The sequence below is a fragment of the Schistocerca nitens genome, chromosome 5, assembly GCF_023898315.1.
Source record: "Schistocerca nitens isolate TAMUIC-IGC-003100 chromosome 5, iqSchNite1.1, whole genome shotgun sequence".
Classification (NCBI taxonomy): Eukaryota; Metazoa; Arthropoda; class Insecta; order Orthoptera; family Acrididae; genus Schistocerca; species Schistocerca nitens.
Window position 1 is genome coordinate 800,612,370 of NC_064618.1, and position 26,172 is coordinate 800,638,541.

General features: G+C 42.4%; 1 protein-coding gene across 1 annotated transcript in view; it reads right to left on the reverse strand.

Moving 5' to 3' along the window:
* Nucleotides 1-26,172, reverse strand: part of LOC126260725 (uncharacterized) — a 185,130-nt gene that overhangs the window by 50,943 nt on the left and 108,015 nt on the right. Inside the window, exon 8 of the mRNA XM_049958063.1 lies at nucleotides 5,267-5,430. Coding sequence (XP_049814020.1) covers nucleotides 5,267-5,430 — 164 coding nt within the window. The remainder of the gene's footprint in view (nucleotides 1-5,266; nucleotides 5,431-26,172) is intronic.

Genomic DNA, 26,172 nt, shown 5'->3' on the forward strand with positions numbered 1-26,172 from the left:
TGTAATAATATGCTTACATATTTTATATGTACATATATGTAATCAGTATTAGAATTTTTTTTTTTATAAAATATATGCAGCTGTCACTGGCAATTGCTGTTCATGCAAAGATTATATTTGGTGTAAATCATAGAATATATTTAATGTTATCGGATCAAAGAATTGTGTTTTCATTGAAGTATACTAACAAAATTTTCAATTATTTTTTTTGTTTTTGATTGATCTGCCCATTTAAAATAATGTCAGGCTGTTTCTACTAACAGAGATTCTACAAAACAGAAGTAGCATTATTTACAGTGTGAATCTCATAAAACTTGAACCTCAAATATTGCGGAAATGGAAAGTGCTATTGATGTGTGGTTTTCACAGAATGGATTGGTAGTCAAGGACTCATTCCGTTAGCCAGTCAACAGATTGTGGTAATACTTAGAAAGTGTATTTTTGTGCAAACATACACTTTTTTTAAAAAATGGAACAACGCATATTGACAACAACAAACTAAAAGTAGGAGAAATTAGAATATCAGTGGTGTTTGTTGTAGGATTATAATGTGAGTTCTTCAAGAGATATCATATTCTGAAAAGTTCCCACACCGACACTTCTACAGTACCTGTCATAGCATACGTTAAAGAACACCACCACTAGTAAACATGAATTCTGGAACCACCTGCTGGGCTGTCTTCTGTGTCGCTATTGGGACTTCCACTTACCCGCCAGTATGACAGCTGCCATCAAGGGTATGCATATTATTGGAGGAAAGCCTAAGTGCATCTATACTCAACAAAAGCGCTGCAGCTTCAGCAGACGTCCGCTGTCATGCTAACCTGTGGGGTCATGCCAACTAACACTCTGCCCTGCATAAGGCCATGGAACCGACCTTGGGCAACATTAGATGCTTCAACCACAGATTCCACATGGGCACTGATGCGCCAATCAGCGCATTCCTGCAACAGAGGCATAGCATGGCTGCTACCAGGTAGCACCCAGCAGGAGCTAAATTACTGTATAACTCACTGCAATGAATGGATGTTTATTTAATGCTGTCTCAATGACGCCTTGGGCATGACACTGGTCCTCACCACCGCCTTGCCACTTGACTGTCTTGAACCCTCGTAAGGAGTCACATCCACTGAAAACCTATAAAATCACCAAAAGGTGAGCGAAACTTCCTGACAAATATGACAGTTCAGATGGCCATTTAAGTGCTGAATGAACGTGAAAGTCTTGGTCCATTTAAGTTCAAATCAAGATTTTCGCCTTCCTTTTTTTTTTAGTACCTACAAAAATGCTTCATTTTGCAATAATAAAGCTACCAACCCAAAACAACTAAAATTCTTAAAGCAATGATAAAATTACTTGCAGGATTTACAGCTGGCTAGCACTTTTATCACCATCGAGAGATTTGTAAAAATGACTAGCACTAACCACTGCACACTGAGACTGCTGACCGACTAGACTCACTCAAGTCACAGAAGTGTCATGACAGCCACGTAAGTTGATTTTTAGTATTAAAGAACCAACCCCTGCTGTTCTATGTAAGTATTATTTAGTATAATTTAATGCCAGTAAGTGTGGGTAGGATATCAGTGTTCGGAGTTATTCCACATAATGTATAGTGTTTTGCATCTCCATGACGAACAGAGAGAAATTTTGTAACGAAGTAGGATCATGACTAAGTAAAGGGGAGCAAAAGTATGGTTACATGCAGCATCATTCCCCTTTACGAGAGTTATTTTGATATACAAGACTGTGTTGAGACACACTGTCCTGAGTGCATAACAGTGTGCTGTTACCTCTCTTATCATGCTCTGATATGTGCCACAAAACAGCCAACCCCACATGACAGTGCCGTATTGCTGGTGCCCTTGGCCAATGAGTGAGAATCACACACTGCTCTAAATCATTAATTTGCAACTGTGTATCCCTACTTGTTTGTCCTGTCCTGAGACTTCTGATATTGATCCTGCATACAATGTAACAACCAAGAACAGTGTGCAATATCCTTGCCCTTTTTTTTTTTTTTTTTTTTTTTTTTTTTTTTTTTTTTAATTCAATGGGTGAATCCTTCTTGCTCCCGTCAGCCACAAGGTGTAAGTATCATGTGGTGACACACAAATACACCTCTCCTACCCTCCCCCTCTCCCGCCAATGTGCACGTAAGTAGTCTACCGTAGCTCGTGTGCGCTCATCCCCCACCCGCTACTTACAGGTTGCTAGTCTTATAATGACGTCATGAGGCTCCCTGCTCCTCCTCAGACAGACACAGTCACACAAGCAAGCACACCTCACACACACATTACCACTACCACTGGCCAGGATTCTGTGTGAAGTTAAACACTATCCTCAAAAAGGGAGGCGGACTTCAAGACAATGCTCTGCGCTGTCCAGATTGTTACCTAGTCACTACAATTTCTCATCAAATATAACGCTCAACACTATTTCAATGTAATGCTCCAATATTTTGAGTTAGATTCTAGTTTCCTAAAACTATTTTTCATATCAAAACTTAATGTCAGGTGTCTGGCATCTTAAACAAACCCTTGAAAGTATGTAAAACTAAATGTGAATTTGTGTTTGTTTCTGAAGAGTACTTTTCTTTATGGCACTGACTGACACATAAATTCTCGAAATAATTATTCTTAAACTGTATTTTTGCAACTCTATGAATGACGAGTGAGTACTGTAAAGTCAAGATGACAAATAATAACTACGCGGTTACCGAGTACTTACCATTATTGTAATAACAAGGCGCCTATAATGACCATTTATATTAATAGCCACCAACACTGTGTGTTATCCATTTTCTGAAATACGAGGTGCGGCTAGAAAAAAACCGGACTGATGCTGGAAAAAATATTTATTTACAATTATTTACAATTTCATGTTATCTCCTTCAATGTACTCTCCTCCTCGGTCTCTACACCGCTCCATACGAATTTTCCACTGTTCATAGCAATGCTGCAGATCATTTTCGGTAAGTCCATACATTACTTCCGTCGCTTTTTCTTTTACTGCTTCAACAGTCTCAAATCTAGTTCCTTTCAAAGCTGACTTGACTTTAGGGAAAAGAAAAAAGTCACAGGGGGCCAAATCAGGTGAGTAGGGTGGATGATCTAAGATGGGAATGTTGTGTTTTGCCAAAAACGTCTTCACTGACAACGCACTGTGAGCTGGGGCATTGTCTTGGTGAAGGATCCATGACTTTTTTCTCCACAAATCGTTCCGTTTTCTCCGTACTCGCTCACGTAGGGTAGCCAGGACGCTAATGTAGTAATGCTGATTCACTGTTGTCCCTCTGGTACCCAATCAATGTGCACAATCCCTTTGATGTCAAAAAAAAACAATCATCATTGCCTTGAATTTCGATTTTGACATTCGTGCTTTTTTTTGTCGTGGAGAACCAGGAGTTTTCCAATGCATCGATTGGCGTTTAGTTTTGGGATCGTAAGTAAAAAACCATGATTCATCGCAAGTAATAACATTTTGTAAGAAGGTGGGATCACTTTCAATGTTTTCCAGGATGTCAGAACAAATCATTCTTCGGCGTTCCTTCTGTTCAACTGTGAGACACTTTGGAACCATTTTTGAACACACTTTGTTCATGTTGAAACTTTCATGAAGAATCTGCCTAACACTTTCCTTGTCAACTCCTGTTAACTCAGACACTGCTCTGATTGTTAAACGGCGATCTTGTCGAACAAGTTTACCGATTTTTTCAATGTTTGCATCAGTTTTTGCTGACAATGGTCTGCCAGTGTGAGTGTCATCACTGGTGCCTTCGCGGCCATCTTTAAATCGTTTAAACCACTCAAACACTTGTGTTCGCAATAAACAATCATCGCCGTACACTTGTTGTAACATTACAAACGTTTCACTTGCAGATTTTCCTAGTTTGAAACAAAATTTGATGTTAACACGCTGTTCTTTCTGTACACTCAACATTTTCTGACGCACAGACAAAACGTCAACTACTTAAAACAGACGCCACGGGCAGACTGAGTGCAGGAGGCAGATGAAACTCGAGCAGTAGGCGGAGCGAGAGTCACATGACAGGCCATGCGACTTTCAGCCTTATTGCATTCGTTTTATTGTTTTACCAGTACTAGTCCGGTTTTTTTCTAGCCACACCTCGTAAACATTGAACATCTGGTATTCATACCTCTAAAAGATACACACTGCTCCAGCTTGCAACAACACATTATAAAATGAGACCAATATCCTGAGTCGTTTGTGAAAGTGTGGCAACCAACTTGAAATCAGCCATCCTCCAAATGTTATGAGTGACCTGCTGCATGCATCTCTTATTGTCTCTGTCTGCCTTACATGAAGAAACAAACTTCAGAGGGTATATAAATTATAACACTCAAGTTTTGCTATTTGGCAGCAAAATAACTGATGATGGCTGAAATAGAAAGGCTGAAAAATGCAGACTGGCTATAGCAAGAAACACATGCCCGGAAAAGAGGAATCTGTGAACATTTATTATACATTTATAAGTTAGGAAGTTTTTCTGGAGTTATTTGTATGGAATGTAGGCTTGTAGGAAAGTGAAATATGGATGATACCCACTTCAGACAACAAGAGAATAGAAGCTTTTGAAATGTAATGCTACAGAAGAGTGCTGAAAATTAAATGGGTAGACTGAATACCTGAGGAGGTACTTTATGGAATTGGGAAAACGTGGTCTCTCTGATAGAAAGACGAACAGTCAATTGAGAGAGAGAGAGAGAGAGAGAGAGAGAGAGAGAGAGAGAGAGAGAGAGAGAGAGTGAGTGAGTGAGTGAGTGAGTGAGCGTGCGTGTGGTGTGTGTGTGTGTGTGTGTGTGTGTGTGTGTGTGTAATGGGGGGGGGGGGGGGGTTTGAACTGTAGAGGAAAAAATAGAAATGAATACAGTAAGCAAGTTCAAATGGATGTGGGTTGACCGAAGTGCTAGTGATGAAACATTCTTAAATCTATGCAATTTCTATGATTTTGCAACTGGATTACAATTTGTAATGTCCAAGTCAAAACTTGCTCCTTTTGCTTCAAATGAATTTGCTATTAAAGCTCTCTTTTTCACACTTACAAAATCCGTCACACACATTAATTTCATATTGAGTAGGAGGAACTAAGACAACCTCTTTTCAAAAAAAAGAAAAAAAAGGGAAAAATGAATACCATTTTTATTTGCTCAATAAATACATGTGCTAAAGAGACAAAAGAATATATAGTACCATCGTTCATGTTGGTCAATATACAAAAAGTCTTAAAACAGGCACAACGTACCTGTCTGATGTCAAAACCCCACTGAAGTGACTGGCCATAAATTTTATGCAGGCTTCCAAAAGCTGAGATGCGAGACTGAATACTGGCTCTGCCCATCGTACATTTGGAATAATGGCCAATAACTTATCACAGGAAGTAACAGTCTCCAGAACATTGTCAGTTGTCTGTATGGAAGGAAAAAAACAAGTTAATTAGTTATCTATTCCATGGATCTCATTCAAAATAATTTATTGCAATTAATAATAGAAACTGCAAAATAAAAATAAGGCAGGGCGTCCCTCATATATGTCTCAGCCCCATTTGCTCAGATGTTTTGGCTATATTTGCAAATTCGTTTTTGTGATGTGCAGCTGAAGTCACCCAAAGCAAATACTGCTCATCATATCTAACTTTCATGTTACACCCAGTATCAATGAAAAGCATTGGCTTGTTTTATATTAAAACACGTGAATAAACAGTACTCCAGTAGCGACAGCACCACCTTGGCCCAAGTTGCTGCTACTGCCACACAGCAGTGCTGCTCAATCGCTGCTGATGTACTGATTATTCGTGTTTTAATGTTTACATGGCTATTTACAATTTGTACAGGAACCAGATGGCAGTTATAAGAGTCGAGGGACATGAAAGGGAAGCAGTGGTTGGGAAGGGAATGAGACAGGGTTGTAGTCTCTCCCCAATGCTATTCAATCTGTATATTGAGCAAGCAGTGAAGGAAACAAAAGATAAATTCGGAGTAGGTATTAAAATCCATGGAGAAGAATAAAAACGTTGAGGTTCGCCGATGACATTGTAATTCTGTCAGAGACAGCAAAGGACTTGGAAGAGCAGTTGAATGGAATGGATAGTGTCTTGAAAGGAGGGTATAAGATGAACATCAACCAAAGCAAAACGAGGATAATGGAATGTAGTCGAATTAAGTCGGGTGATGCCGAGGGAATTAGATTAGGAAATGGGACACTTAAAGTAGTAAAGGAGTTTTGCTATTTGGGGAGCAAAATAACTGATGATGGTCGAAGTAGAGAGGCTATAAAATGTAGACTGGCAAAGGCAAGGAAAGCGTTTCTGAGAAGAAAAATTTGTTAACATTGAGTATAGATTTAAGTGTCAGGATGTCATTTCTGAAAGTATTTGTATGGAGTGTAGCCATGTATGGAAGTGAAACATGGACGATAAATAGTTTAGACAAGAAGAGAATAGAAGCTGTTGAAATGTGGTGCTACAGAAGAATACTGAAAATTAGATGGGTAGATCACATAACTAATGAGGAAGTATTGAATAGGATTGGGGAGAAGAGAAGTTTGTGGCACAACTTGACTAGAAGAAGGGATCGGTTGGTAGGACATGTGTTGAGGCATCAAGGGATCACCAATTTAGTATTGGAGGGCAGCGTGGAGGGTAAAAATCGTAGAGGACCAAGATATGAATACACAAAGCAGATTCAGAAGGATGTAGGTTGCAGTAGGTACTGGGAGATGAAGAAGCTTGCACAGGATAGAGTAGCATGGAGAGCTGCATCAAACCCTTTCTCAGGACTGAAGACCACAACAACAACAACAACAACAACAACGTCTACATCTAAATTTACATCTATGCTCTGGAAACAACGTGAGATGCTTGGCAGAGGGTATGTCCCATTGTACTACGAGGGTTGTACCAAATGTAAGGTTCCCATATTTTTTACAAATAGAAAACATTTTTTTATTATTATTAATTTATACATCATTGAAAAGCTTACACTTTTATCTATTTTTCAACATCGTCTCCATTTTTTTTTCAACAGACTTTTGAAGACGGTCCTCCAGCTTTTGCATTCCTAAGTCAAAGAAGTCTCCTGCCAACCCTTTGAGGAAGCATGTGACCTCTGCTCGGGGTCCCAGAAAGCACACACCTTGCAATAACCCAACGTTTCTGTTGAAGTTCTTTCAATTGTGCCAAGGAAAGCTTCAGGAATGCATTCAACAAGTTCACGTACAGTGACCATCCGACCTTTGAGCAGCTCACTGTTGATTTCTGGACATTCGCATCTGAAACCGGCGGTCTTCCACTCTGTTCTTCATCGTGAACTTCCGTGCAACCCTCAGCAAAAGCCCTGCATCATTTGTGGACATGCTGAATGGACATACACTCTACACCATAAACCTCAGTCAGTTGCCGATGAATCTAGATGGACAGTAACTTCCTTGCATGGAGAAACTGGATTACTGCTCGAACCTCACACTTGGCGGTATCGGCGACCAAGACTTCCATCTCTGACGGCTGCCAAGCCAACACAGAGAGACGTAGCAAATCAAGGACGGGCGGGCTCGAGTGCAGGTGAACCACTGCACATGGCACTGTCATTGGATTTAGCTTAGCACCTTCCATCGAGGCTGTAGCTCATTGGGAACCTTACTCTCGGGACAACCCTCATAGTTATTAGGGTTTCTTCCTGTTCCATTCACTTATGGAGTGTGGGAAGAATGATTGTTTAAATGCCTCTATGCATGCAGTAATTATTATAATCTTATCCACATGATCACTGTGTGAGTGATACATAGGGGGTTGTAGTATATCCCCAGAATAATCATTTAAAGCTGGTTCTCGAAACTTTGTTAATAGACTTTCTCAGGATAGTTAATGTCTGTCTTCAAGAGTCTGGCATTTCAGTTCCTTCAGTATCTCTGTGAGACTCTCCCACAGATTAAACAAACCTGTGACCATTCATGCTGCCCTTCTCTGTATATGTTCAATATCCCCTGTTAGTCCTATCTGGTACGGGTCCCACACACTTCAGCAATATTCTAGAACCATTCGCACGAGTGATTTGTAAGTAATATCCTTTGTAGAGTGATTTCACTTTGCAGTATTTTACCAACAAGCCAAAGTCTACCATCTGCATTATCCACGACTGTACTTATGTGATCATTCAATTTCATATCCCTACAAAGTATTACACCCAAGAGTTTGTATGAATTGGCCAAATCCAACACTGGCTCACTGATATTACAGTTGGAGGATATTACAGTTTTTGCGTTGTGAAGTGCACAATTTTACATTTCTAAACATTTAGAGCAAGTTTCCAATCCCGGCACCATGTCGAAATCTTAAGATCAGAGTGAATACCTATGCAGCTTCTTCCAGACAGTACTTCATTACAGGTAACTGCATAATCTTCAAAAAATCTGAAGTTAGTATTAATATTGTCTGCAAGATCATTAACACAAAACGTGAATGACAGTCCCATCGCACTTCCATGGGGCACACCGGAAATTACTTCTATATCTGACATTGACTCAACATCCAAGATACCACACTGCATCCTCCCTACCAAAATGTCCTCAAACCAGTCACAAATTTCACTTTGTATCCAGTTTGATTGTAGCTGTGGTACTGAGTCAGACGCTTTTTGGAAATCAAGAAATATTGCATCTACCTGACTGCCTCTATCCAAAACTTTCAGTATGTCATGTAAGAAAATTGCCACTTGGGTTTCACATGACTGATGTTTTCAGAAGCCATGCTGGTTTGCATGGGCGAAGTCATTCTGTTTAGGATACCTTATTATTTTTGTGGTTAAAATGTTGTTGTTGTTGTTGCTGATGCTACTCTATCCTGTGCATGGCTCTTCATCTCCGAGTAACTACAGCAACCTACACCCCTCCTAATCTGCTTAATGTATTCATCTCTTTATCTCCCTCTACAATTTTTACCCCCCACCAAGCTTCCCTCAAGTACTAAACTGATGATCCTTTGATGCCTCAGAATGTGCCCTACGAACTGAGCCCTTCTTTTAGTCAAGTTCTCTGACGAATTCCTCTTCTTACCAATTCTATTCAGTACCTTCTTATTAGTTATGTGATCTACCCATCTAATCTTCAGTGTTCTGTAGCACCACATTTCAAAAGCTTCTATTCTATTCTCTTCTCTTCTCTTTATTGTCCATGTTTCATTTCAATACATGGCTACACTCCATACAAATACTTTCAGAAAGGACTTCCTGATACTTAAATTTATACTTGATGTTAACAAATTTCTCTTCTTCAGAAATGTTTTTCTTGCCTTTGCCAGTCTGCATTTTATACCCTCACTACTTTGACTACCATCAGCTATTTTGCTTCCTTAACAGCAAAACTCATTTACTACTTTAAGTGTCTCACTTCCTAACCTAATTCCCTCAGCATCACCTGATTTAATTTGACTACATTCCATTATCCTCGTTTTGCTTTTGTTGATGTTCATCTTATATCCTCCTTTCAAGACACTGTCCATTCTGTTCAATTGATCTTCCAAGTCCTTTGCTGTCTCTGACAGAATTACAATGTCACCGGCGAACCTCAAAGTTTTTATTTCTTCTCCATGGATTTTAATACCTACTCCGAATTTTTCTTTTGTTTCCTTTACTCCTTGCTCAATATACAGATTGAATAACATCGGGGAGAGGTTACAACACTGTCTAACTCCCTCCCCAACCACTGCTTCCCTTTCATGTCCCTCGACTGTTATAACTGCCATCTGGTTTCTGTACAAATTGTAAACAGCCTTTCACTCCCTGTATTTTACCCCTGCCACCTTTAGAATTTGAAAGAGAGTATTTGAATCAACATTATCAACAGCTTTCTCTAAGCCTACAAATGCTACAAATGTAGGTTTGCCTTTCCTTAACCTATCTTCTATGAGAAGTCGTAGGGTCAATATTGTCATGCATGTTCCAATGTTTTTTCCAGAATCCAAACTTACCTTCCCCGAAGTCAGCTTCTACCAGTTTTCCCATTCTTCTGTAAAGTATTCACGTTAGTATTTTGCAGTCCGGTAATTTTCACACCTGTCAGCACCTGCTTTCTTTGGAATTGGAATTATTATATTCTTATTGAAGTCTCATACATCTTGCTTACCAGATGGAAGAGTTTTGCATGGCTGGCTCTCCCAAGGCTATGAGTAGCTCTTGTCTACTCCCAGAGCCTTGTTTCGACTTAAGTCTTTGAGTTTGTCAAATTCTTCCCGTAGTATCATGCCTCCCTTCTCATCTTCCTCTACATCCTTTTCCGTTTCCATACTATTGCCCTCAAGTACATCTCCTGTGTATAGACGCTCTATATACTTCTTCCACCTTTCTGCTTTCCCTTCTTTACGAAGGACTGGTTTTCCGTCTGAGCTCCTGATATTCATACAGGTGGTTCTCTTTTCTCCGAAAGTCTCTTTAATTTTCCTGTAGGCAGTATCTATCTTACCACTATATCTTATCTTTAGGGACTATAGCTGCCAAAATGCCGGTACTGTTGTTAGCTAATAGACTTGATAAGGACAGAGGTATGGATGTGACCATCGCAGAGATGGTCAACCTCCAGGAAAACGACATGTGGGACTGAATGGGAGAGATGTTGAGATTGTGTATGAATGAGGATAGGGTGTCTTTGCCCTGGCTCCAGATCATGAAGGTATCATCAATGATCCTTTCAGTATCTGCAGAAGACGTGACAAAGCCGCTACTCGACACTTTTGGTGCGGGTACTTCACAGGGCAATGGTGTCTAGGTTTTGGATGGTTAGGAAGGTTTCCTCAAGGTGGCCCATAAATAGTTTGTGGATAAGAGGGTGCCGTACGGGTGCCCATTGTGAAGGAAATGGTTCATATATTTAATACAGGAGCTCATCTGCAAGTAATAGATTGGATGTGTCTGTCAATGAGCAGACAGTCTTTCATGGGACCACAGTAAACAGTTACAACAGGATGTGCAGGATTGTTGGGGCAGGGTTCTGGAAAGCACGTTGGTCAGCCCTGGCTGACATTTGCGGTCCCGGAGTGTGCTCATGCTCTGTGACTGTCGTTGAGTCTTCTGAATGCTCTGGCTTCCACTACCACTATGCTATTCCGAGAAGCTGTGAGTGAGCTGGCTATATACTGAAAGCTACACATGTGGAAAACTTAGGAAGACCTTTTGCAACACAGTACAGATACTTCTAAGGGACTAATATAGCAACATACGTTTATGAGATATGTTTATCATGTGTGTGTATTTTTACCCTTTATTTTTCTACTGAAGCAGTAACTTTTATTACTTGATTAAATAAATCCATTGTATAGCACTAATACAGTGAGCATAACTAAAAAAACCATTACATACAGGCATTTGATATTACAACATGGTTTTTATAAGCTTACATGGATTAAAGTCTGTTAAAACTGAACATTTGTAAGACTTTATCAGTTTAATATGAGAAGGAAAAAAATTTTCACACACACTGTTGAACCAAACATTGAAATAACTTTAGCCTGATGGCTGTGTAGCCAAAGATATCGCTCTTGGGATTACATTCTATAAAAGTGTTGCCCAGATCTGGATTGGACAAACAAGTAGTTGTTGCGCTGGATGCTTCACTGTATATCGGCTCAAGTTGGAAATAAAGAGGTACATTAGCCACAAAAAGCAAAAATGGTCTGACGAATAAACTTAAATCCATCTTTAGTTGTGCATATGAATGCCTTGAGTTATGGGAAATGTTTCATGTCATCAACTTTAAGTTGATTCTTCCACAGGCTTTATTTTTGTTAGCGTAATCTTGTCTGCTACATGTGTTACCAAACGATTCTCCTCATGCATTAATACACTTAATGAATTCAAACAAAAGATTTTGACGTTACTCTTCTTACCCTGAACTTAGTTTTATTCCCTATGTCTACCTTCATTTCAGCCAACATTTACTGTTGTTCGTCAGAAAACAAGTCCATCATATCGTCTCTGTGCCCGGTGTTGTAATGACATTCCAGTAAATATTTTTTCTGTTAATAATATGTGATGGCATGTGAAGCCCTTTGCTTGGTCTTTAACCGATACGAAAAATAAGCAATTCCCATTTGGCACTGAATGAGTGGCTTCTCCACTTTCCTTTTTCTGGACAAGGGCATATGCACCATAATAGTACTAATGCAGAACATAAATCTAATTTAATGCTAGTAGTACTGGCAGCAAACTGTTTGGTGTCTGACAAGGCAACTGTATAGCTCTAGCAGTGTCCAGTTGCAGCACACATTTTCCTCTTCCTCCTCGCCCCACTTACCACTGTGCTCAGAGTGTTAAGCAAGAGCACGGCTTGAGTGCTGTTTGGCCAGACCTGAGGTAGGTGATGGGTATGCAGAGAGATGAGGAGGGAGACAAATTCAAGAGAGAGATTCAGAGATGGGCCAAAGTTATATTCTACTTCTCACCCAACTTCCGCAATATACGGATCCATCCTTATGGCACACCACTTCCAACCCCTTGCCACATGGGCCACACACCTTTGTAAATGTTTGATACATCAGGCCAGCACATCCTACTCCAGTGCAATCACTTCCATGTCTTATCCCATCAGAGGCCATCTGTCAAAGCAGTCGTGACTTATACCTGTTCTACTGCAATTTCAGCACAGCATTTCATGCGAGTATGACCATCAATCAGATCCACTGTCTCTCATTTCTCTGTTCTGTCACCGGCCCCCAACCCAAACACCTCTGCTGCTATGTGAGTCATTACCTTAACTCCTAAATCATTTTATTCTACCAGGACTTTCCATTACCTTTATTGTTGTTGTTGTTGTTGTTGTGGTCTTCAGTCCTGAGACTGGTTTGATGCAGCTCTCCATGCTACTCTAACCTGTGCAAGCTTCTTCATTTCCCAGTACCTACTGCAGCCTACATCCTTCTGAATCTGCTTAGTGTATTCATCTCTTGGTCTCCCTCTACGATTTTTACCCTCCATGCTGCCTTCCAATGCTAAATTGGTGATCCCTCGATGTCTCAGAACATGTCCTACCAACCGATCCCTTCTTCTAGTTAAGTTGTGCCACAAGCTCCTCTTCTCCCCAATTCTATTCAATATCTCCTCATTAGTTATGTGATCTACCCATCTAATCTTCAGCATTCTTCCATAGCACCACATTTCGAAAGCTTCTATTCTCTTCTTGTCTAAACTATTTGTCGTCCAAGTTTCACTTCCACACATGGCTACACTCCATACAAATACTTTCAGAAAGGACTTCCTGACATTTAAATCTATACTTGATGTTAACAAATTTCTCTTCTTCAGAAACGATTTCCTTGCCATTGCCAGTCTACACTTTATATCCTCTCTACTTCGACCATCATCAGTTATTTTGCTCCCTAAATAGCAAAACTCCTTTACTACTTTAAGTGTCCCATTTTCTAATCTAATTCCCTCAGCATCACCCGACTTAATTCGACTACATTCCATTATCCTCGTTTTGCTTTTGTTGATGTTCATCTTATACTCTCCTTTCAAGACACTATCCATTCCATTCAACTGCTCTTCCAAGTCCTTTGCTGTCTCTGACAGAATTACAATGTCATCGGCGAACCTCAACGTTTTTATTTCTTCTCCATGGATTTTAATACCTACTCTGAATTTATCTTTTGTTTCCTTCACTGCTTGCTCAATATACAGATTGAATGGCATTGGGGAGAGACTACAACCCTGTCTCATTCCCTTCCCAACCACTGCTTCCCTTTCATGTCCCTCGACTCTTATAACTGCCATCTGGTTTCTGTACAAATTGTAAATAGCCTTTCGCTCCCTGTATTTTACCCCTGCTACCTTTAGAATTTGAAAGAGAGTACTCCAATCAACATTGTCAAAAGCTTTCTCTAAGTCTACAAATGCTAGAAACGTGGGTTTGCCTTTCCTTAATCTTTCTTCTAAGATAAGTCGTAGGGTCAGTATTGCCTCACGTGTTACAACATTTCTACGGAATCCAAACTGATCTTCCCTGAGATCGGCTTCTATCAGTTTTTCCATTCGTCTGTAAAGAATTTGCGTTAGTATTTTGCAGCTGTGACTTATTAAACTGATAGTTCGGTAATTTTCACATCTGTCAACACCTTCTTTCTTTGGGATTGGAATTATTATATTCTTCTTGAAGTCTGAGGGTATTTCGCCTGTCTCATACATCTTGCTCACCAGATGGTAGAGTTTTGTCAGGACTGGCTCTCACAAGGCTGTCAGTAGTTCTAATGGAATGATGTCTACTCCCGGGGCCTTGTTTCGACTCAGGTCTTTCAGTGCTCTGTCACACTCTTCACGCAGTATCGTATCTCCCATTTCATCTTCATCCTCTTCCATTTCCATAATATTGTCCTCAATTACATTGACCTTGTATTGACCCTCTATATACTCCTTCCACCTTTCTGCTTTCCCTTCTTTGCTTAAAACTGGGTTTCCAGCAAAGCTCTTGACATTTATACAAGTGGTTCTCCTTTCTCCGAAGGTCTCTTTAATTTTCCTGTAGGCAGTATCTATCTTACCCCTATTGATATGCGCCTCTACATCCTTACATTTGTCCTCTAGCCATCCCTGCTTAGCCATTTTGCACTTCCTGTCTATCTCATTTTTGAGACGTTTGTATTCCCTTTTGCCTGCTTCATTTACTGCATTTTTATATTTTCTCCTTTCATCAATTAAATTCAAATTACCTTACTGATATATAAAATTCTAATTACTCTTTTACGCAATGAATATGTATGAGAAGTTACCACAAAATGTAGGGTAGCACAGAGAAATGGGAAAATTTTAAATTATTACAACAACAAAAATGAAAGAAACTTACAATAGTTTGTTTGATGGTGAAATGGGTGTTCTACAAAAGTGGAAATTTCATTAGGCATCACATTTTAAAAATTACTTCATTTAAATGCTGTCCATTTTGCCATATACATTCAGTAAGTCGATACTGCAAATTTTGCACAGCATGGCGCAATGTGTTCTCTGGGATGTTGTCAATGTTTTCTTCAATCTGAATTCGAGCTGGAGATCATGGCAGACAAGTGATGTCCGGTCTCCTTGAAATTATTCGATCCCCAAACAAACGTTTCATTGCAGCCATAGACAGTTGGGCAGTGTGTGAGGTGAGTCCATACTGTTGAAACCAAATTTACTAAATGTCAGGATTTGAAAGAGAATGAAGCCTTTGAGTCGAAAATCTCCGCATCATGTTTAAATGGCACTGACATGTCAATCTGACAGCAGTGCATCCTCCATCTTCAAAGTAAGTGCCTATTACCCCATGGCAGAGCACTGCACACCCTACAGTAACTTTAGCACTGTGTACTGGACACTAGTGGAGCACAGCCAAATCTGTTTGTGACACCCAAAAATTTTCAATTAAATTAGCATCCTATTGATTTTATCCACCAGGTTTCCAAAAAATTGTATAGGAACATTAAGTTTTAGTTCTTGAACAATCAAGGATGAAACTGAAAGCTATGGAGTATCCTTTGCAGACTCCGAAGTCAGAGTTCCAATGACAAGGCTGCTATTCGCACTGAATGCTAAGGATGCCGTAATACTGCAACCTGCACAGCATCAATGTTTTTTAACAATATAACACTGGAACCGTATTTCTTGAGGCTAGAAGTATAATAAATTTAAAAAAAAAATATATCAATTTACTGGTTTCTCTGTTGATGCTTCCTTGCTCTCACTATAGTGCATCAAAATCATTCATTCTACCTCCCGTTTCAAATGAAATGGTATGTCATTAACATGAACAAGAACATTACTGGACCCATAATCAAATTATGTGCACTGTCCATTAAAATTTTTGCCATGCAGATGGTGTGGTAGCCCTTTTGATTCATTTTAACAAAAAGTTTAATGTGTAGCTGCCGGAAGTTTCATTGTTTTATGTCTTTAGTTATTGTTCAGTGCACAGTTTGCAAATCTTGAGATGGCAGAGTTAGAGGAGCAATGCATGTGCATTAAATTTTGCATGACACTCAAGAAAACATTTACAGAGACACACCAAATGAAGCAGGAAGCCTATGTTGATGAGTGCAGAAGAATGTAACTTTTCAGTTGGATCATGTCATAAAATCCTGACACAGCATCTTGGAATGCATCATGTGGCTGCCAAGTTCATCCCACAGCTCATAAGTTAAGACCAGAAAGACCTTCGCCTCGTAATCTGTGAGGAGCTTTCGGATCATGCAAATGAGAATGATGTGTTCCTTAGGAGAATCATAACTGATGATGAGACGTGGATCTATGGTTATGAAGTTGAGACCAAGGTTCAATCTTCACAATGGATCAGAAAAGATTCTCAGAGACCACAAATAGCTCATCAGGTCAGGTGAAATTTCAAAGCCATGCTGACAGTTTTTCTGACTTTGAAGGATTAGTTCATCAGGAATTTGTGCCACATGGACAAACTGTTAATAAATGGTACTATCAGGACATGTCGTGACACCTACGAGAAAATGTGAGAAGGTAATGGCCTGAAATGTGGTGAGGCAATTCATGGCTCTTATATCACAATAAAGCACCTGCACGTTCGTCCCTGTTGGTGCATGACTATTGCACAAAAACCGAAATCACTGTGCTGCCTCATCTCCATACTCTCCAGACCTGGCCACTGCGGACATTTTGTTTTCCATTTCCTAAGTTGAAAATCCTGTTTAAAGGATGAAGATTTGCACTGACACATGAGATAAAAGAAAATACGCAGATGGCACTTTGCTTGACCCACAAAGAAGCGTACCAAGACTGCTTCTGGAAGTGTAAATGGTGTTGTGAGCAGTATCAATTGTGGAGGGAATGTTTCAGAGGAGAAAATGCATAGTAAGTAAAAGGTAAGTGTAGAAAAATTTTGTCCAAAGTTCAGGAATTTTTTGAACAGACCTCATATCACTTGATTTTTCGAAAACTGCACATCTTACAGTCCGATATCTTCACTCAGTAAAAAACTGAATTTCTTACATCATACTTAACTGCACTGCATCACATCAAGTAAAAAAATTCCACAAAGTTTTAAAGAGTCTACAGAGGAAAAAATGGTTGGTTGGTTGGTTAGTTGGATTAAAAGAGGAGAAAAGGGACCAAACCACGAGATCATCAGTCCCTTGTTCTGAATAAAACAATGCCACAATTGTGAGAATAAAACAAACGAGACTGAAACTCAAAATGGAATGAAAGGAAAAATCACAAGAACGATGATGGGCAACAAACATGTAAATGGACAAAAGGTGACAAGAAAACCACAGAAACACAAGAAATGGGTTGAAGAGATTAAAACAATACAGCAGATTACCATGGCTGGCTGACCACGAGAAAAAAAAGGAGAAGCCAGCCACTCTGCAACACATTAAAATCTTCACCCTAGAAGCACTAGGGTGGAGGACACAGAGGAACAAAGGACATGCGCTAAAACTTAGATCAAATTAGCGGCAAAGAGTCCGGTAACCCAAGATTTTGACGCTGGGCAGTCAAAGTGGGACAGTGCACCAGAATATGGGCCCCTGTCAACTGGGCGCCGCACCGACACTCAGGCGGGCCTTCATGGCGCAAGAGGTAACCGTGGGTTGCCCAAGTGTGGCCAATGCGGAGCCAGCAGAGGACAACTGATTCCCTGCAAGAAGCCGGCATGGAAGTCTTGCACACTTTGTACTCTCCTTAATGACACGCAGTTTGTTGTGTGTACTGTTATGCCATTCCGTCTCCCAAAGCTGAAAAACCCTACGGCATAATACAGAACGCTGATCAGGTTCAGAGATGCCCCTCTCCAGAAGCGGTTTCCGCGTCGCCTGTTTGGCCAGCCTGCTGGCAAGTTCGTTGCCTGGGATGCCGACATGTCCTGGGGTCCATACAAACACCGCTGAACAATGGGACTGGTCCAGGGCAGGATGCTACCAAAGGATGGCGATGGTAGCACTGGTCGATAGCTTGTAGGCTGCTCAAGGGTCAGTACGCAGATTCCCCGGGGCATGGACGGATATACTGAAGTGCGCGAGAGATGGCCACCAGCTCTGCAGTGAATATTGTTGTGTCGATTCCCTAAGGTCTCGACACAATGAGTGGCTAGGTGCACGCGAAACTAACGCAGACGGGCGTAAATTCTGAAACAGGAGACTGGATGAAAACTATAAAGAAAAGAAGAGAGATTTTAATATACTTAACTTTAATGTAGTCTTGTTCTTGTTGAAATACATCTCTTGCATAGTAGTAAGCAATTAGCAATGATACACATGGCGCCTTGCTAGGTAGTAGCGATGGACTAGCTGAAGGCTATTTAATCTGTCTCTCGGCAAATGAGAGGAATACTTGATAGGTCTAGTCGCAAGCTATGTCGTCCGTACAACTGGGGCGAGGTCATGTCCGTGTCTTGTGACCTGCCATGTGGTGGCGCTAGGATTGCGAGTACACAGTGGCGACACGCGGGTCCGACATGTACTACAGGACCGCGGCCGATTTAAGTTACCACCTAGCAAGTGTGGTGTCTAGCGGTGACACCACAAATACCCTGCAGCCATCGGACAAGGAATGCTGCTCAAAATGGCCTCTGTGGACGTAGGCGAAGCCAACATGGCCATCAGCCATCGAGCCGTCTGTGTAAACCACTTCAGAGCCCCGGAACATGTCAAGAATCGAGAGCATGTGACAGCAGAGAGAGGTAGGGGTAACTGAGTCCTTAGGGTCATGTGAAAGGTCCAGATGAATCTGTGACCTAGGTGTACACCATGGAGATATATGTGGACAGACCTGGAGAGGAGGTGGTAAAGGGAAGGACTCCAATTCAGACAGAAGGGATCGCTCATGAACCGCAATCGTTAGCCCTGACCTGGGCTGCCGATGCAGGAGATGAACTGCCACGGGTGAAAAAAGGAGATGGTAATTCAGATGCTCGGGAGAACTACGAATGTGTACAATGTAACAGGCGAGCAGTTGTGCACGTCAGATCTGCAATGGAGAGGGACTCCAGCCTCCACCAGGACACTGGTCACCAGACTTGTTCTAAAATCTCCTGTCGCTAGGTGAACACCACAGTGGTGCACCGGGTCTACATGCAACGCTGAAGGGGCTGTCGAACTATCAACCAGACTCCCATAGTCAAGGCGGGATTGAACAAGGGCTTTGTAGAGCTGCAGCAGAGTAGAGCGATCTGCACCCCAGTTGGTGTTGCTCAGGCAGCGAAGGGCACTGAGGTGCTGCCAGCACTTCCAGCACTTCCACTTAAGGCGACGAAGGTGAAGTAGCCAAGTCAATCGGGTGTCGAAAACGAGTCCTAAGAATTGATGTGTCTCACTACAGTGACTGGAACATCATGAAGGTAAAGCTCCAGGTCTGGATGAACGGTACAACACTCACCGAAGTGCATGACAAACGACTTTGCAGCCGAAAACTGGAAGCCGTGGGTGAGAACCCATGATTGCGCCATGTGGATGGCTCCCTGTAGGTGCCTCCCAGCAACACAGTACTGGTGGAGCAGTGCGAAATGCAGAAATCGTCTGCATACAGAGAGGGTGAGATGGACAGCCCTACAGCTGCTGCTAGACCATTAATGGCCACTAAAAATAGTTATACATTCAATACAGAGCCCTGCGGGACCCCATTCTCCTGGATATGGGGGGAACTATTGGAGGCATTAACTTGGACTTGGAAAGTACAGTGCGACAGGAAATTCTGGATACAAATCGGAAGCGGGCCTAGGAGACCCCACCCGTATAATGTGGCAAGGATATGATGTTGCCAGGTGGTGTCATATGATTGGTGAGGATCAAAGAAGACAGCAAGAAGGTGTTGGCATCTGGAAAAGGCTGTTCGGATGGCAGACTCGAGGGACACAAGATTATCAGTGGTGGAGCGCCCCTGGCGGAAGCCACCCTGACACGGAGCCAGTAGGCCACGTACCTCCAGGACCCGACCCAACCCAACCCAACCGCCAACACACCATACGTTCCAGCAGCTTACAAACGTTAGTGAGGCTGATGTGCCTATAGCTATCCAAATCAAACAGGTCTTTACTAGTTTGAGCACTGGAACGATGGTGCTCTCCTGCCAGTGCGATGGAAATATGCCATCACACCAGATCCGGTTGAAGATGACAAGAAGATGGCACTTGTAGTCAGATGAGAGAGATTTAATCACCTGACTGTGGATCCGATCTGGCCCAGGAGCTGTGTCGGGGCAATGTCCAAGTGCAGTGAGGAGCTCCAACTCCGTAAATGGGGCGTTACAGGGTTCACTGTGGCGTGTAGTGAATGAGAGGACTTTCCTTTCCATCCGCCGTGTGAGGGTGCGAAATGCTGGGAGGTAGTTCTCCGACACAGAGGCTCGAGCATAGTGCTCAGTGAACTGCTTGGCAATCGCGTTTGCATTGGTACATAGCACGCCATTGATGATAACGCCAGGGACACCTGTTGGGGTCTAGTACCCAAAAAGATGTCCGATCTTCGTCCAGACTTGGGAAGGTGACATATGGCACCAAATGGTCAACACGTACCTCCCCCAAACACCCGTTTCTGTTGTTTTATAAGATGGCGTACACAGGCATGGAGCCACTTAAAGGCTACCAGATGCTCTAGGGAAGGGTGCTGCTTATGTTGCTGTAGAGCTCACCGACGCTCCTTAATTGCCTCAGCGATTTCCGACGACCACCAAGGGACTGTCTTTCGCTGGGGGTACCCTAAAGAATGAGGGATCGCGTTTTCCGCCACAGAAATGATCGTTTTAATGACCCGCTCAATGATAACATCAATGGCACCATGTGGGGGAGATTCAGTAGTGACAGCAGAGGTGAAGGCTTCCCATTATGCCTCGTTTAAAGCCCATCTGGGCACGCATCAGTGGGCCTGGTGCCGGAGCAGTGACAGGAAGATGGGGAAGTGGTCACTACCACACAGGTCATCGCGTGCTCTCCAGTGGCTAGATGGGAGAAGTCCTGGGCTGCAAATTGATAAATCATTGGCTGAGTAACTACCTCGAGCCACAATCAAATGTGTGGCAGAGGTAGAACTGAGACAGTAAAGTTTCAACATCTCTGCCTCAGCCAGTAAGCATGGTGTCACCCCACAAGGGGTTATGGGCATTAAAATCTCCCAGAAGTAGGAAAGCTTTAGCGTTGTTGTTGTTGTGGTCTTCAGTCCTGAGACTGGTTTGATGCAGCTCTCCATGCTACTCTATCATGTGCAAGCTTCATCATCTCCCAGTACCTACTGCAACCTACATCCTTCTGAATATGCCTAGTGTATTCATCTCTTGGTATCCCTCTACGATTTTTACCCTCCACGCTGCCCTCCAATGCTAAATTTGTGATCCCTTGATGCCTCAGGACATGTCCTACCAACCGATCCCTTCTTCTAGTCAAGTTGTGCCACAAACTTCTCTTCTCCCCAATCCTATTCAGTACCTCCTCATTAGTTACGTGATCTACCCACCTTATCTTCAGCATTATTCTGTAGCACCACATTTCGAAAGCTTCTATTCTCTTCTTGTCCAAACTGGTTATCGTCCATGTTTCACTTCCATACATGGCTACACTCCATACAAATACTTTCAGAAACGACTTCCTGACACTTAAATCTATACTCGATGTTAACAAATTTCTCTTCTTAAGAAACGCTTTCTTCGCCATTGCCAGTCTACATTTTATACCCTCTCTACTTCGATCATCATCAGTTATTTTGCTCCACAAATAGCAAAACTCCTTTACTACTTTAAGTGTCTCATTTCCTAATCTAATCCCCTCAGCATCACCCGATTTAATTTGACTACATTCCATTATCCTCGTTTTGCTTTTGTTGATGTTCATCTTATATCCTCCTTTCAAGACACTGTCCATTCCGTTCAACTGATCTTCCAAGTCCATTGCTGTCTCTGATAGAATTACAATGTCATCGGCGAACCTCAAAGTTTTTACTTCTTCTCCATGAATTTTAATACCTACTCCGAATTTTTCTTTTGTTTCCTTTACTGCTTGCTCAATATAAAGATTGAATAACATTGGGGAGAGGCTACAACCCTGTCTCACTCCTTTCCCAACCACTGCTTCCCTTTCATGCCCCTCGACTCTTATAACTGCCATCTGGTTTCTGTACAAATTGTAAATAGCCTTCCGCTCCCTGTATTTTACCCCTGCCACCTTCAGAATTTGAAAGAGAGTATTCCAGTTAACATTGTCAAAAGCTTTCTCTAAGTCTACAAATGCTAGAAACGTAGGTTTGCCTTTTCTTAATCTAGCTTCTAAGATAAGTCGTAAGGTTAGTATTGCCTCACGTGTTCCAACATTTCTACGGAATCCAAACTGATCTTCCCTGAGGTCCGCTTCTACCAGTTTTTCCATTCGTCTGTAAAGAATTCGCGTTAGTATTTTGCAACTGTGACTTATTAAACTGATAGTTCGGTAATTTTCACATCTGTCAACACCTGCTTTCTTTGGGATTGGAATTATTATATTCTTCTTGAAGTCTGAGGGTATTTCGCCTGTCTCATACATCTTGCTCACCAGATGGTAGAGTTTTGTCATGACTGGCTCTCCCAAGGCCATCAGTAGTTCTAATGGAATGTTGTCTACTCCCGGGGCCTTGTTTCGACTCAGGTCTTTCAGTGCTCTGTCAAACTCTTCACGCAGTATCTTATCTCCCATTTCGTCTTCATCTACATCCTCTTCCATTTCCATAATATTGTCCTCAAGTACATTGCCCTTGTATAAACCCTCTATATACTCCTTCCACCTTTCTGCCTTCCCTTCTTTGCTTAGAACTGGGTTGCCATCTGAGCTCTTGATGTTCATACAAGTGGTTCTCTTCTCTCCAAAGGTCTCTTGAATTTTCCTGTTGGCAATATCTATCTTGCCCCTAGTGAGATAGGCCGCTACATCCTTACATTTGTCCTCTAGCCATCCCTGCTTAGCCATTTTGCACTTCCTGTCGATCTCATTTTTGAGACGTTTGTATTCCTTTTTGCCTGCTTCATTTTCTGCATTTTTATATTTTCTCCTTTCATCAATTAAATTCAATATTTCTTCTGTTACCCAAGGATTTCTACTAGCCCTCGTCTTTTTAGGGAGTTGATCAATAAGTGCATCATCTGGAGGAAGATATCTACATCTATATGGTTACTTTGCCATTCAGACTTAAGTGCCTGGTAGAGGGTTCATCGAACCATTTTCATACTACTCCACCATTCCACTCTCGAATGGCGCATGGGAAAAAGGAACACCCAAATCTTTCGGTTTGAGCTCTGATTTCTCTTATTTTATTATGATGATCATTTCTCCCTATTTTGGTGAGTGTCAACAAAATATTTTCGCAATCGGAAGAGAAAGTTGGTGATTGAAATTTCATAAATAGATCTCGCTGCAAATAAAACCGCCTTTGTTTCAGTGACTGCCACCCCAACTCGCATATCGTATCAGTGACACTCTCACCCCTACTGCGCGATAACATGAAACGAGCTGCCCTTCTTTGGACTTTTCCAATGTCCTCCATCAATCCTACCTGGTAAGGATCCCATACCGCGCAGCAATATTCCAGCAGAGGATGGACAAGTGTAGTGTAGGCCGTCTCTTTAGTGGGTTTGTTGCATCTTCTAAGTGTTCTGCCAACAAAGCGCAGTCTTTGTTTCGCCTTCCCCACAATATTATCTATGTGGTCTTCCCAGTTTATGTTGATCATAATTGTAATTCCTGGGTGTTTAGTCAAATTGACAGCCCTCAGATTTGTGCAATTTAACGTATACCCAAAATTTATTGGATTTCTGTTAGTACCCATGTGGATGACCTCGCATTTTTCTTTGTTTAGTGCCAATTGCCACTTTTCGCACCATACAGAAATTCTCTCTAGATCATTTTGCAATTGGAATTGATTGCCTGACGATTTTACTAGGCGGTACATTACAACATCATCTGCAAACAATCTAAGGGGGCTGCTCAGATTATCACCTAGATCATTTATATAAATCAGGAACAGCAGAGGGCCTATGACACTACATTGTGGAACGCCAGATATCACTTCTGTTCTACGTGATGATTTACCATATATCACTACGAACTGTGACCTCTCCGAGAGGAAATCACGAATCCAGTCACACAACTGAGACGATACTCCATATGCAAGCAATTTGATTAATAGTCGCTTGTGAGGAACAGTATACATTGCAGACAGTTATTTCCTGCATCGTCCGTATTATGACAGCCACAGCTTCATAAACGCAAACTCCGCCTGACACACTATTATAGTCGCTACGGTTCCTGTAATATCCCTTGTAGCCATGGAGGGCAGGGTTCTGCATTGCCGGAAACCAGGTTTCCTGGAGGGCAATGCAGAAAGCAGGTGTAAAGCTTAACAGCTGCCATAGCTCAGCCAGGCAATGGAAAAAACCGCTGCAATTCCACTGGAGGATGATATCATCATGAGACTGGGAAGGCACGAAACACTCAATAAGGCAGTCTACGTCTCAGGGTCACCTGCTGCCACCAACTTTTTGCCTCAGCGGTCTATATCCATTGTGTCTGCGGGTCCGGCAAGATATAGGTCCTCAGCGGACGCCAGAATCTCCACCCCATCCTCAGACGCAGAGCTTGTATGTATCAGAGGTGTGGATGCCACCACAAGTTTCTTGTTTTTGGGGGTCTTATTTTTCGATTTTTCAAGCTGTTCCTTGGGTTTCCCTGGCTGGGAGGTCACTGAATCAGTCTCCGGGACTGAGGATGAGCATGAAACCCTAAGATCAACTGCTTTTTGGGGTCTTCAGCCACTGGCTGGTGTCATCTTTCCCACCAACAGAAACCTGGGAAGGGAGTGACCCAAGGGACCCTTTCCTAGTGAGAGGAGCCGAAGAAGCCTTATGCTTCTCTGGCTCAGAATTAGGGACTGAAATCCCCAATGGTTGGGGGGGGGGGGGGGAGGTGTTGCTCCCAAAGTAGGTGGTGTGGGAGCAACAGGGAGGAAAGTGACCCCCCATCATCAAGGGGGCAGGTGTAGTCTCCTGGTTCTGAGAGGCAACAGGAATTCGATGAATTGTTGGGGCGACAACTGTTCTCGTAGTGGCGGTGTATGAGAAGGTCATTGCCACAGGATGTAGATGCTCAAATTTCCTCTTAGCCTCAGTGTAGGTCAGTCTGTCCAGGGTCTTATATTCCATGATTTTCCTCTCTTTCTGTAAAATCCTGCAGTCTGGCGAGCAAGGTGAATGATGCTCTCCGCAATTGACATGGATGGGAAGTGGGGCATATGGAGTATTGGGATGTGATGGACGTCCACAATCTCGACATGTGGGGCTGAAAGTACAGTGGGAAGACATATGGCCGAACTTCCAGCACTTACAGCACCGCATCAAGGGAGGGATATATGACTTGATGTCTCAGCGGTAGACCATCACCTTGACATTCTCGGGCAATGTGTCACCCCCGAAGGCCAAGATGAAGGCACCGGTGGCAACCTGGTTATCCCTCGGACCTCGATGGACGTGCCGGACACAATGAACACCTTGCTGCTCTAAATTGACACACAGCTCATCGTCAGACTGCAAAAGAAGGTCAGAATATAATACCCTGGACCATATTTAAGCTCTTATGGTAACAGAAACATCCCCCCAACTTGCTACAAGTGAGCAATGCCTGTGACAGAGCAGAGGATGCTGTTTTTACCAAAACTGACCCAGAGCGCATTTTGGACAAGCCCTCCACCTCCCCAAACTTGTCCTCCAAATGCTCCACAAAAAACTGAGGCTTCATGGACATGAAAGATTCCCCATCAACTCTCGTACATACAAGGTACCGGGGCAAATGACCTTCACTGCCTTCCTTAGCCTTGCATTCCTCCCATGGTGTGGCCAGGGAAGGGAATGACTTGGGGTCATATTTCTTAGCGTTGAAGGTAGACTTCACCCACTTAGAGACTGCTGGCGGCAGATGACCAGCAAGGGATGATGTACTACGCTTCATGGCATGTCTTCTGTCCTGATGCCACCAACTCCGACCATGGGCCTTCCCCACGGGCCCACCTAGCCGCAGCAAAGGCCACCTGGCAGGATGGCCATCGCCGGGAGTCCCAATGCTCCAGGGTGATGAGCATCTACTCCTTGGCATACATGGGGAGTTAATGGTGCAGGCATCAGCAGAGTGATCCCTGTGGTGTCAGTGGGCTACAACCAACAGGGTATACTG